Raw genomic sequence first — 14,853 nt, 5'->3', positions numbered from 1 at the left:
CATGTGACTTGCTGCAAAGGTGCCAGGATGCAGCAGTTAATATAGTAGTATTTTAAATATTTGTCCTGAATTAAATAAAAACAACAACCAAATGATTTTCAGCGCAATATAAGTGGGATCAGAAATAATGTTAATAAGAAGCAAAGAACAGATTGTAAAGCATTGGACAGCACAAAAGAATTGAAACACTATTGGCAGATTGAAAGACATTTACCACTCAAGATTGCAGCTACACTGCTGCTTCCACAATCTTCCACTAGCGTATTTTTTATTACATTTAGTCAAGCTGATAACGGTGGAAATGCAAGCTGGATTCATTTAAACAGTGGAGGCGTTTAGATGTACTGCAGTTTTAATCAAAATAGACCCGCATTGAGATACAAACAGTCAAGGCCCATATTCAAAAGAAGAGATCCTCAAAAAATGTTACAGCGTTTCGGTAGGAAACGGTTTGAATTGTTGCGCACCCCCCAAAAACGTGCTTTCCTTTCTGAGAACCTCACATTTCAAATACGGCTCATCAGTTGATTTTTATTTATTTTTAAATCACTGTTTTTTACAACCAGTTGTTACCTTGACTGCAATATTACTAAAAAAAAAACAACAACACATTTCTATTTATCAATCTTTATGTCAAATACAGTCCATCCTAATTTTGTGCCATGAAACTAGAGAAAGATAGATATTCAATTCCAGGTAAACTCCATCATCCGTTTGCATTGGATCAGCCTCCAATCAAAGGATTCAAAAGCAGAACAAAATTTTACTGGAGTGCTTGGAGAGATTTAGAAGAAATCAATTTCCTGCATTCAATTTTGACCATGAAAAAGTTATGAAGTATCCAAAGTATGTTGATAGAGACAGTGTACTGTATAAGGCACATGACAGTCATTGAAAATGCACACTTATTGAGCTGGCTTACTCAGTCCCCAAAACTGCACAGTTACACACATGTTGTGTTGAATTTCATATCCAGCATTGGTTCAGTCTTCTTCACTCTGTAAACATGTTGTCGGAACGAATGAGCTGCTGCGATTCTCAAATCAGATCTTTTAGTGCTGTTTGTCAGTCAGTCAGTCATACAAAGGGTCTAAAATACACTTGGAATAAAACTACAAATTGTTTCCATAGGAACTGCGAATAGAAGAGACATCAGAAGAGACTCGTGAGGGTAGTTTGTGAGGGGCTCCGGGATTCGTGAAGCTCCAGGCTGCCAGGCACTGATGTCAGGACCGACGTCACCGTTGGCATGGTAGGATTGGTTAAGTCAGTTAAGGTAGTCGGGGTTCTTGCGGGGCTGAGGGAAGCGTTCGAGATGTCTGACGCCGGTCCTGAAGGGGTCCCTCCTGGGAGTGTCGACCCGTCCGACGCTTTCTCCACCCCCGTGTTTTCCTGTCGTAAAAGGTTCCGCCTGAATTTGGCTCTGGCATTTTGAAACCAAACCTGCAAACCAATTTAATGTGATATTGTACCAAGTGTGATCGACTAGACTGGGACAAACAAAGAAAATGCTTCAACAATATATCATTAAAGCTTTGCTTTCACTTTAAGGAGGTTCTCCAATTTGATTTTAGTTACTGCTATATATATATATATATATATATATATATATATATATATAGGGTTGGAACAGTAATTGATAATATTGATAATCACGGTAATCACGATAATTTTATCACGCTGAACAATTATTATCGATAATCATAATTATCGTCCGTGACCCAATGAAGCAGGAAGCGGCTCTGAACAGTCATGCACAAGGCATAAAACATTATCTGTGTGAGCACAGCTTACATTGGAAGTTAGGTACTGATTTTAAACAATATGCTTTTAGCTTCATGGTTTCATTTTCATAATCCGTTGTACACTGGCAAAGCATGACTGGTTTTCTAACATAAAAACACAAATGTTGCTTGTAAAATAAAAACCAATGCTGGCTCACTGTAAAATTAATGTAAAAAAGTGGACCTTTTGACTATTAAATATTTTGGCGCAGGATTTATTTTCTTAAGTAAATTGTATAATATAGAACATGTGTAATGCAGCCCAAACAACTGCACTGCCTCTGTTGCTTCTTTCTTTTAAACTACATTAAAGACATAAGCTCTACACTGCAGCCTATGCACAGCATGGGAACAGTAAGCAGATTCTCAGCACCCTCAATATATATATATATATTATATATATATAATATATATAGTATATATATTAGATATATATAATCATAGAAAAAAGTCGATCAAACGGTAATCTTTTTACCGTCTTGCCATTGTCTTCAATCTTTTATTCGCCACACAAGTAAATTGCAATGCTTTAAGACAACGTTATATAATTATCTAAACAATACCGTTAAGAAATTTGGTGGCACTTTTCTTTTATGAAGGCAAACGTTCTCGAATTGTATTAAAATATTATATATATATATATATATATATATATATATATATATATATATATATATATATATATATATATATATATATATATATATATATATTATATATATATATAATTTTATAGGAAAACTACATAATTTATTAATATACAAATTACAACAGGTGCATTTTCATACTCTCATTTGTTCTGGGCACACATATCAAATTTAAAAACTTGCCACATACACTGTTTATTTTTTTTTTCTTCTAAACTCAGTGATAAATTACAAGAATTTGTAATATTTTATTTATTCGGCTGACAATCATGACTATCGTGATAATTTACAGATGATAATCGATAGCTGAAAATGTCATTTAAATACAAAACATATATATATGCATTTACATATATATATCAAGTGTAAACAAAACTGTATGGTGTACTTTCCAGAATATTAATCTATACATTAATTGCTGAGCAAATATTAAGGGGCAGGATTTTCATATCATTATCAATATACATATTTTAAAGCAAGGACAAAGTTTGACAGTGAATTTTTTAAAGGCTTTTAATGAAACCATTTAAAAATTGTAAAAGTGTAGTCAAATGATCTAAACAGTAGAGCCGCACAAAGCGATTACTCTATTTTTCAGACAAGCTCTCCACAGGTGAAGGTCACTGGGGTTGATTGGGCTATATTACAATTCCAAGTGAAACGGGTGAAGAAGCAGCTGCCTGGGTTTGTGTGGATCGTTGTTCTGCACAGAGTCTAAGAAAAGCAGCGATCATCACAAACTCAAACAACTGTTTCTTCTCTTCACTTCACTTGGAATGGTAAATTAGCCCAATCAATACCAATGACTCTCACCTGTGGAGAGCTAATCTGAATAATCGCATCTAAATAAATAATTAATAAAGGCCCCAAATCAAACAACCCACAGCTCAGTGTTTTAATTTCTAGCTCCAAAAACATGAGGCCCATAATTTAATGACTTAAACAATGGCAGCATTTCGATCTGCCACTGTTTAGATCAGATTAATAGACCCCTTTAAAGTCTACCAAACTTTGCACTCGCTTCTAAAATCTATCCCCTAGGCTTGAACTACAAGATTCATTTTTCAATTTGACAGTGCGTCCTTTTGCTAATGCAAAAAGAACACTAACAACCAACAGGAAATCTCTAAACTATGCTCTGTTGGATTTCAGTAGCAGATATGTTGCTTACACAAGGCACTAGATAGCAACAAAGTAAAAGGTCTGCTAGGTTTGACGGCACATTAAAGCATGCTGGTATTTGAAAGAAGTTCAGCTGAATGTTTTGGGGTTCTCACCTGCAGCACTCTTTTTGTAAGGCCTGTTTTTTGCGCAAGCTGCTTCAAGTCCTTGGCGTCAGGGTTGTGGTTAATGGCAAAGTAAGACTTCATGGTGCGCAGTTGGTGGTGCTTAAAAGACGTCCTCATGCGCTTTGTCTTCTGATTAGAGGTGTATTGTGAATCTCTGTCTAAGTGATCCCCATCGTTCTCATTGCAGCTCAGAGCTGCAAAGCAAAACAGAACAAACGCTATGCAAGCGGCACTCAAAACACATGTTACAATTAACTCACTCACTGATATGATGGCAATTTCTCACTTTGCATCCATTTTAATGCGAGCACCATATCCCACTATGTTGTTTAGCATTATGAGATGTGATAAACATCAAAAGAGTGATACACATGGAAAAGAATTAGAATGTGACAGTAGACAAGTTCATTTCTTCAAATAAACCCCATAGTAGTTCTATTGAAACTGAAATGACTTAGCCGATCATTGCACTGTTGGGTGTCACTTGTAAGCAAAGTTAAGTCTCTGGGACTGAACAGTTTCTTATCTTCAAGAGTTTGAGAATCTCATCTTTTGAACAGGGTCCTTAATGTAGCACAAGTGCTCAATCAGATCTTTGAAACAAACTGTTTAGAAAAACTGTTGTCCATAATGAAACACATTTTGCATTATTTTTAATGCATATTCCGTATTTACACAGTAGAACAATTTCACATAAAGATAAAAACTAAACTAGCCTGGTCTAAAACTAGTGTTTACAGCGCTGAAGTTATATTTCAACCCCACGCATTTACATTACAAAAATCAAACACTTGGGCTAACTAAATTCCAGGGCTTGCTGTATGTTCTAGAATCTAGATGGTGGTTGTGATATAGAGTTAAATGTAATGCCATTGCTATGCAGTCATTTTAACACAAAACACACACAAACATTGACTAATGAATTTGCTGTAATAGATTACCAAAAGCCACTGGGTATTTGAGATACATAATAATAATAATAATAATATAATAATAATAATAATAATAATAATAATAATAATAATCCTAGTTACACTGAAAACCCTTTTGAAAATGCCACAGTATACTGAATTTTGTCAAATCATATGACAGTCTATTATATATCAGGCATAGGAATAATGTAACTGCACAAATGCTGAACCCTATACTGTTTATTAACTGTAGTTAGAAAGTAGACATTAGCCAGCACTGCTGTTCCTTAATGAATGCAATTACATGCCATTATGTTTATAGAATCATTAACACATGTATGAATATTTCTTTTAATCTTTTTTCTTTTTATATAGCGCCTTTCATAGTGAAGCACCATCACAAAGCGCTTTTTCAAGATACGAGACTAGGGTGTGTGAACTATGCATCAGCTGCAGGGTATCTTACAACAACGTCTCACCCCAGAGACGGAGCACAAGATGGTGAAGTGACTTGCTCAGGGTCACACACAGGGAGTCAGTGGTTGAGCTGGGATTTGAACCGGGGACCTCCTGTGTGTTTGGAATTAATTTAGCAACCCAAAATCAATGAATTTACTAAAATGAAGAGATGGCTGCAGCATACTGTATTCTATTTATAAAGTGACCAGTTTAAGTTAGCAAGGAACAGTCAATTATTATTTTTATCACTGGAAAATAAATATCCATTTTTTTTATTATATTAATAATTAGATTATTTTCAGTATGTCATCTTAAATGTAACACGTGGGCTATGTTATTTAAAAAAAAAATGTTAATGTTTTTATATGGCATTACACAATCAGTTCACTTGTGTCTGACATTTAATTTCAAACATAATTGCATTCAAAGGTTGTTTAGGCTGCCATGCCTCAGTCAACCTCAAGGGGTCACCAACGCTCTAAAGTAACAACACTTTCTAAACATGAATGTTTTGTTAGACTAAGTAAGACAGGTCACTTTAGTGTAAAACCAGTTTCAGTACAATAGTGAAAGAGAATAGAATACTGTATTTTAATGAGGTCACTGAGAAATAAGAAGACGCTGTGTACTCGTGTGTTCAGCCTCACGCACGGTTCACTATAGAACTGTGTAATAATGCTGGAGTTAGCGGCGTCTCCTCACGCACGGTTCACTATAGAACTGTGTAATAATGCTGGAGTTAGCGGCGTCTCCTCACGCACGGTTCACTATAGAACTGTGTAATAATGCTGGAGTTAGCGGCGTCTCCTCACGCACGGTTCACTATAGAACTGTGTAATAATGCTGGAGTTAGCGGCGTCTCCTCACGCACGGTTCACTATAGAACTGTGTAATAATGCTGGAGTTAGCGGCGGTTCTCCTCACGCACGGTTCACTATAGAACTGTGTAATAATGCTGGAGTTAGGGGCGTCTCCTCACGCACGGTTCACTATAGAACTGTGTAATAATGCTGGAGTTAGCGGCCTCTCCTCACGCACGGTTCACTATAGAACTGTGTAATAATGCTGGAGTTAGCGGCGTCTCGCTGTTCGTTTACTATTGAGGTAAGTGTAGGAGTCGCTTTGAGCTACAGTTTTCCCTCTCGATTAATCAATTCAATTGGGTTTAAGGGCTGGTGTATTTGGAAAAATCGTGGTTTTATTTTCTAAAGATCTAAAGGCTCCTATAAGCTACAACTGTGACTTTGTCAATTGACTTAAGTTGAATTGAAGCCTGTTTTTATTTTTCTAACGTTATTTTTCATTTTAAACTGATATTGTTCTGTCACAACATTTTAAATCTGTTTTTATCGTAAAATCTTAATTTAAGTATGTTTAATAACATTTTATGACAATGTCTTAATATCTAAATACCCAAACTATTGAGCAATTAAACTTTAATTTATATGCAATATATATATATATATATTATATATATATATATATATATATATATACATACACACACACACACACACACACACACACACACACACACACACACACACACACACACACAGGTTAGTTTGATTTATTTTATTTATTTATTCAGTACATTTAAATAAAAAACAAACAAAAACACACAACGGAAAAAGCGTCAGTTTAAAAAACATATTTGTATAAATGTATTATTAAGATAATAATAAAAACAAATTCTCGATATTAAATCAAGTGCCTCTCTTGGAATACATGCTATGTGTAATTTAATTTTAAAAATAATTTAAAAAAATAGTTTGCATGTTTTAATATTAAGATGATAATAAAAACAGATTCTCGATATGAAATCAAATGCCTATTTTGGAGTGCGTGCTATGTGTAATTACATTAAAAACAAACAAAATAATAATAATAAAAAAAAAACAGTTTGCATGTTTTAATTCTATGATAAGAACAAATTAAAAAAATATATAAAAAACTTCCTGACAGCTGATTGAATTCCGAGTAAGCATTGTGTAAACCACAGCCGCGTTTTACAAGCAACACTTGGCTTTTGCACGGTTTAATTTAGAAACTAGCAAGGCTTGCTAATGCCCTGTAATTCGTTTATATTATTCAGATTGCCTTTAATGACACTCAAGAGTTGGGTAATGGAATTTAAATGAACACAGCGACACTGTTATTGAACGCTTTAATGCTTACTTGAGAACGTGTTTTTTTAATCTCTACAGCCCCAGGTTTTGCTATTCTGTATTGTTGCGTTTACGTTTTTAATAGGCGGTCTTCGTTTTGTGATGTATTTATAATCGGAAAGTACCAAACTGGCTCTGCAAAAAATGACACGAGGGGGAAGAAAACGATTAGTAACTCTGTTTGGTGTGTTATACTTTTCTTGATGCGTTTTTTAAAGAATACGCCAAGTGGAATGATTTTTTTTTTTTCCTGTAACCTCCTACTAATAATTACACAACAAAATTAGTTTTAGATCCGAAAGGAGACAATATCCCTCTCTGTGGGAGGTTTTTCGGTCGAATTCACAGTGGGAATATTTTATTCACAAATCTGTACAGGTGCTCCTGTGTTCAACGCGCTTTCAGACAATGATTTACTGATCTGAAAACCCATCACCCTGCAATTCCACAAGTGAAAAAGAATTGATGATCACAGGAGCCCTCTTTTTAAAAACGAAATCTTTCTGAAGTTTCCACTTGTCAACCTCCATTCTCGCCAGCTCCCACAGCTCTATAGGCCGGGCTTGCTTGACCACGAAACGCGGCCAATTTAAAGCGGAAACTATAGAATTGGCCTTTGAAAGGGCTGAAACATTTCCAGGAATGCCAACTTCCACAAATCAAATCTAGCTTTGTGTACACACGTCCTAACTGACGTTTAAATATTGCTTTGTGTACACACGTCCTATTCTGACGTTTAAATATTGTGTACACACGTTCTAACTGACGTTTATTTTTCAAGTGAAGCAAAACAAGAAGCTGTCACTAAATAATGAATGAATTAATTTTATGTTGTATACATTTTGTGATCTAGATTAAATGGCCTTAGAAGTTAACAATTTATCTTAAGCTAGAACACAAATTGCCTCGGCTCCACACAAGTTTGTGTTTTCCTACATACAATTTCAATGACGCAACAGAGTTTGTGTATATGCTTACAGATATTGTTATTTGGATAACCAAAAACAAAACAAAACAAACAAAACAAACACACACACACATTTTACATTACATTGTGCAACTTTAGTCAAACCCTAGTCATAAGTAGAATATAGAACTAACACAAAACCTAATTTGGCTATTTAGACCTATTGGAGAGTCCTGTACTGTATATTTATTAGCGTCAGGGTTCATTATAAGATTGTAAATACTGTATGCAATATATTTCAATAAAATGTTATGTTAACGACGGGTAACTGTCCTAAAAAAGCGTTTCTAATGTTTCCTAACAGGCTGTTCTAGTCATGTCTGACTTTTTTTTTTTTTCCCCCACTTAGGCCATTAATATTGGATGAAGTATTAATCACGATTTATTTTTATTTATTGTTTTACTCAGTTCCACAAAGTATATTCTATTTAAAGCTGCAATCTGTGTACAGATTAAAAACAAATCTGTAGCTAAATTTTAATCTGCTAACCTATTTACCTGATTCGAATATTATTATTTTTTATTTATAAAGTTCTCAGCTCTGTTTGCCCAGTCTCCCGTTATTTCAAACAAAAACATATGCTCGAAACGGCTCTGCCCCTGGCTTCAAAAATACTTTACACTTCATAAAACTATAGACGTACAATTAAAGTGCAATGTGTCGTGTGAACAAACACGGTGCCCGAAAGACGCAAACAAGCATCGTTATAGTAAAACAATTACTTTATATCTGCTGAAAAGCTATTTGGAATTGGAACACTACAATTGTATTTTTATGACATGTGTAGTGGGGATGGTTCAGTCTGATAATCAGTCATACTGTTCCACGTTTTGAAATCCAAATGGTGTACGGAATTAATTAAACGTTATATATATATATATATATATATATATATATATATATATATATATATATATATAATATAAAATTTTGTGATATATAATATATTTATGCTCGAAAATACGAGCTGATTTTATCATTTATTTTTCTGTTGTTTTGGAGAAAATCAAATATGCCTAATCCGGTGTGAGTTCTATATTTGTGCCTACCTTTTAACATGTCTACAAAAACTGAGATACCAGTCAACAGAAAGGGCCTCTAAATTGGAAGAAAAATATAAATTTTTAAATCGATCTAATATACCCCTGCGCATTTGGATAACACCAGCGGTGCTTGCAAACTATTAATTGTTTTAACGTATTTGCAGGGGGTCGTATCCCCGCATATAGTCTACCACAACAAGCTCATTAATATTAACTTACTAAAAGGTGATTAGATCTATTGCTGTTTTTTTAGCCTTGAAATACTGTGACGTGCAATTTAGCGTCATTATTCTGCTTGACTATAGTCAGTTATTTTGTTGGGGTCAAATGGCGGAGGGCAGCGCGCTCTACTGAGGTCACAGGTGGCAAACTTCTTCCTAAATTAAGGCCATGTGAAGAAATTGACGTCTCCTTCCACTACAACTAGTACCAACTCCAAACTCTTAAATGAAAGAATTGCTAGGACTCTTACCTGCGTTGTATGCCGCTAAATCAGCTCCGGCTCCCGGGCTCTTTCTTTTCCTCGGTCGTCCTTTTTGGACAGTGCCCACGCCATTGTAATAAGGCAGCCCGAGGGTGTTGCCAGTCCCAGTCCCAAGGCCTCCACTCTTGTTAGAAGCTATATCCGAGTGGTTGAAATGAGCTTGGTATTCCCCCTGAATGAGGCTCTCAAAGTGAAGCCGACAGTAAACTAAGTTGTCCTTCATGCCAAAGTGATCCCCGGTGGTCAACATCTTGTTGCAGGTGGTACAGGTGAAGCAGTTCAAGTGGTACACCGCATCGCGAGCGCGCATCACCATCTCCGAGGCGGAAATTCCAAGATGGCATCTGGCACACCTTTGCACCGAAAACCTCCTGAGACAAATGAAAAGGTTTTTGTAGAATCATTAAAATAAATAAATAAATAAAACATATTCGGTTGGTTTCACTGATCCTGATTACCACTAATACCGGACTAGTGACATTGTGTAGTCACAGATTAGTGCTAACACATGAGACAGATTACGTGTGGGCCCTGGTAAGGCCATGGTTGATGGTACATGCGTTTTGGTACAACATCAATCTTTGCAACAGACTTTAAACTCGTCTTTCTAATATCGTATACTGCCTTGCTAATTGTGGAATCACGTGTGCCTTTTCGCACGTCTAAATTCTCAAACAAATACAATATAAACACTTCGTTTTAGCAAGTCTGATTGTAATGCTACAAAAAGTGTGTTACTTACACTTATTTTAAAAATGCCTTTTTTTTTAGACGGGCTCTGTCTATCTGTCCAATCTACACATAATCAAACATAATTGATTAAGGTTAATAGCGTATTAATAAACAACCACAGCGTATTTGTAAAATAGTGTATTTACGCATGATCAAAACACTTCGCTTAATAGTGTTTGTAAAAAAGCGTATTTACGCATGATAAGAACACTTCGCTTAACAGTGTGTTTTTGACTTTGACTTTAGACAACGTGTATAGTCGTCTTATTACGTGCACTTTCGTTCAGTAATATTTTTGATCAAACTAACACATGGCGAAATCGTTTAACTCAAGCGGTGGCTATAACGCTCAATGAATCACGTGCATTATTCCACGTGGTTTTCTTTCCGCCCCTAGGCTTATAATAGCTGTCGCATTCGCAGTTTCACTAGCTTCAGCTCCAGCCAGTGCTTTTAATACTGCTAATCTAGATTTACATTCAAGGTTCAAACGGTGTCTTTCTTTCTATAAATAAAAAAGTGTAATACATTTCATCTAAAAAAATATGTTATATCTGATAGGGGTCTCTTACTTTAACCTATTATGAAAAAAACAATGATGTAGATAAAGTGGATTTATATATATATATATATATATATATATATATATATATATATATATATATATATATATATATATATATATATATATATATAATAGATATACATTTATCTTGAAACTATCGAGTTTAAATCAGTTTACAATAATTATCGAGGATTGAAGCATAGCATTTTTTTTTTTACTTTGTTTTACTTTTGAAGAGGAAAAAATAATTGTATTACAATTTTGTAAAATGTAAACTGACCGATTTTGTCATATTGCTCCGAAATAAACACTTATTAAATCTTAATGCTTGATTTGAACCATGGTTTATTTTGCTCAAACCTCATTTCCATTTACAATATTTTAAAATTATTGAAACCCATAAAAACAGTTACTGTATTGCATTATCAACGGTGTGATTGTGTTTTGTTTGACTGTACTTTTTGAAAGACTCGTGTTTGTATTACTGGTATATGCGTGTATGGGCTGTGCTATACCTATAATAGTCCTCTTTGCAGTAAATGCTGCCGTCCTTGCTGAAGCAGGTGAGCTCAGACTCCAGGTTGAGTTTACATTCACAACACTTCAAACAGCGCATGTGCCACTGCTTGTCTACAGCGAGCAGATAATAACGGTCTGAGATCTTCCCCCCACAGCCAGCACACAGGGCGACCCGGTCGGTACTAATAGAGGGCATATTCTGCAAGAGAGAGAAAAACACACACACACACACACACACACACACACACACACACACACACACACACAAGGTTACAGACAAACAACTTGATTTTGTTACATTGCTCAACTAGCTGCTAATGCATATAGTCACTGGTTTTTAGAAAGCATACTTCTGGGTTTGTAAATCCTTAATACAAAGCATTGCGCACGCACACGAGGCTACTAACCTAGAATTTACAGGTCACTTTTAATCACATACGCAGCTTGACAGCTCCCAAATCGAAGAGTAATTCATAATGTATTAACAACACACAACAGTCTGTAATCAACACCAGCATGCTATAATTACACAAATCAACGAAACATCAACGCAGACCTTCTTTGAGAACCCTATATAATTTACACCATATTGGATGTACTCCTTGAATCCTTTAGAAATCACAGCAATTTTACGAAAAGTCACTTTGGAAATATTTAAGTAGTCATTCGCTGCAGGCCTAAAATGTTTTTTTCAAAGCAGTAATAATAATAATAATAATAATAATAATAATAATAATAATAATAATAATAATAATAATAATAATAAACTGACCAGTTGTACAAAATGTACTAAATGTAGAAAATATAAATAACACGTAACACAACATAATACAAAACATGTTCTCTATGTTGTTATGTCTCGCTATGACAAACAATAAAAGCAAACCGCTAGAATTTGAATACAGTGGAAGATTATTATAAACACGGTTCAAACATAGCCCAAGGCATCAGCGCAACAGAAGTCCACTGCTTACTTGGCAATAAAAATAAAAATAAAAAACAACAACGCTGTCGAACAAAACAATATTAAAATGATCAGGGGTGCGGGCAGTTAGCAAACTGCACCGGGACTAGAACAGCGTGCATGCCGAAAACAAAAAAAGAGAAGAGAATCATTAAACCGGACTACATATCGGATATATATTGCGATCTGGCCTCGCCAGAAACTGTAAAAACGTAAACGCATCCCCATGAGCCACAGTATAGGCAACCTGCACAATCTGCAAAATTATTCCAGAAGCGAACGCAAACACACCTAGCACAGCGGAGGCGAGGGTCGGGTTAAAAGAACACCACGCCATTAACCATGTAACCAGACAAACTAGAAAATGCACGCCAGCAGAACGCGTATGGGGGCAATCCCATTCTGTCTGTGTTGAATCTCATCCTGCTATTTAACGGGTCTAGTCTAGCTACCGGGAAACAATACAGGAATATTGACGGGCGCCTGTTTGTTGCATGAGTAGAATTAAAATACTGTTGATGAATATGGTAAATAAATATTTTACTAATTTCACATTTCGTGGCAAATCGCATGCGTTATTTATTGTAAGTTTAGCACACTTATAATCAAACACAGAACAGCAATGAAACATATTTAAAGACCAATGTTGTCCCGAGTTATTAGCCCTATTCCTAATCTTATTAACATTTTGTGTTCTGTGTTGTTTCAAAGTGATAACAAATTTGCCGATTTTTTTTTCTTCTTCTGTTGCAATAGATTTTTTTTTAAATGATTATTGAATAATATTTCAACTTTATATGCGTTTATTATGTCGCGCCAATAACTAAAATATAACAGCAGAGTTTCACAGAGTAAAATGGTCTGTTATTTATTTTGCTTTCTTTGAAAAGCTTATTTATTTGTAGGTCAGAGTCGCGTTGTTCACTATCAACAAAGAAACCCGCTGTAAATAATGTTTATTATATTAACATGTTCCTAAATGAATGTGTATTCTACAGTCTCCTTAATAGCCCTCTCTCGTTTTTAATACAAACCCCAAAACAGTCTAATCTACTAATTTAGTTTTATTTTAAACTAACGACATATAAACAACAACAACAACAACAACAATAATAATAATAATAATAATAATAAATAATAATAATAATAATAATAATAATAAATAATAATAATAATAACTTATATCAAATAGCGTGTCTAAATACGACCAATTCGTTTATCGCACAGATTTAGTTAGCAAAAATTGAGTTACACATATTATCTGGTTTAGAAAATAAAACGAGAAACATGGTTTAAAAATACATCGATCTTAAATCAATTGCAATTAACAGCTTCAATGTTCACTGTTTTCCTAATTCTGTGACACTCTACATTAGGAATTTGATTCTTAAACCAATGAATATGGTAAAAACACAACGGCAGTAACTTCCTAGCACACTTAGCCGTGTTTGCGTTAGATTACAATAAACGCAAACCCGTGGAGGATCTTGTTTTTGGGAATCTCTAATACACATGAAAGCGGCCCTGCATGGCGCAGCAGTGTTTTGTTTGTTTTTAGAATTCGTTTTTTTTTTTTTTTTTTTTTTTTTTTTTAATTTATATTTTTATTATGTATATTTTTTTTTGTAACAAATTGCTTTTCCCGTCAGTCTTGCCTACCGTTTCGGTTTCTCCCATGTCAATAGCCGAACTGATCGCCGCAGATTCGCTTTTCACTCGCCGGTCCATGTCGTCAATGACTCCGTGCATTTCGCCCCCGGAGAGGCCGTGGAAAAGCATAGCTGCTGAAGGGTGGAAAATACACGTGTTTTCTTCAGATCTGCAACGCAAAACTTCCATCAGCCGCAAACCTAACCCGTGCATCTATATTAGAGCCAACCCTGTCTCGTGTGTGTGTCTTCCTTTAGTTGTGAATTCCGAGCCACTCAGCAAGACAGGACACATTAAATATTTAAATAATACAAAACAATACAAAAAATGTCAACTGCTCATTCGAATTAGTCAGTGGCAACCGCAAATGCTTTTATGCTTGAGTTTTAGTGTCTGTATAAACTCGTGTCCTTCATGTTGCTTCTTGAAAAATGTATTCGAAGAGTCTTGTAAAAAAAATCGATGCCAGCAATGGCAACTGATTCCAGATGTTTTGAGAGATTGTACAGTGATTGCAGTTTGAGATCTCTTCAGAATCATCCACCTTTGTTCATCAAATCATGGTTTTTGTTTGTTTGCTTGTTTGTTTTTGTTTTGTTGTTGTTGCAATGTATCAAAACGTACCGAACCAGCCCGTTAAAACCTCGCAGTGACTGAAAAGTAGCCTACA

The 14,853-nt window shown here is 35.1% G+C and overlaps 1 protein-coding gene across 1 annotated transcript in view; it reads right to left on the bottom strand.

Annotated features, from left to right (window-relative positions):
- Nucleotides 1-334: 334 nt before the first annotated feature.
- LOC121303605 (LIM/homeobox protein Lhx2) overlaps nucleotides 335-14,853 on the bottom strand; it is a 14,871-nt gene continuing 352 nt past the window's right edge. Inside the window, exons 1-5 of the mRNA XM_041234387.1 lie at nucleotides 14,193-14,853; nucleotides 11,566-11,768; nucleotides 9,742-10,124; nucleotides 3,709-3,914; nucleotides 335-1,443 (exon numbers count right to left, since the gene is read on the bottom strand). The exon at nucleotides 14,193-14,853 is cut by the window's right edge and continues 352 nt beyond it. Coding sequence (XP_041090321.1) covers nucleotides 1,153-1,443; nucleotides 3,709-3,914; nucleotides 9,742-10,124; nucleotides 11,566-11,768; nucleotides 14,193-14,396 — 1,287 coding nt within the window. The 5' untranslated portion in view covers nucleotides 14,397-14,853 and the 3' untranslated portion in view covers nucleotides 335-1,152. The remainder of the gene's footprint in view (nucleotides 1,444-3,708; nucleotides 3,915-9,741; nucleotides 10,125-11,565; nucleotides 11,769-14,192) is intronic.

Source organism: Polyodon spathula, chromosome 34 (assembly GCF_017654505.1).
Source record: "Polyodon spathula isolate WHYD16114869_AA chromosome 34, ASM1765450v1, whole genome shotgun sequence".
Classification (NCBI taxonomy): Eukaryota; Metazoa; Chordata; class Actinopteri; order Acipenseriformes; family Polyodontidae; genus Polyodon; species Polyodon spathula.
Note: the sequence above shows the minus strand (reverse complement) of the source record. Positions and strands in the feature narration are given on the sequence as shown.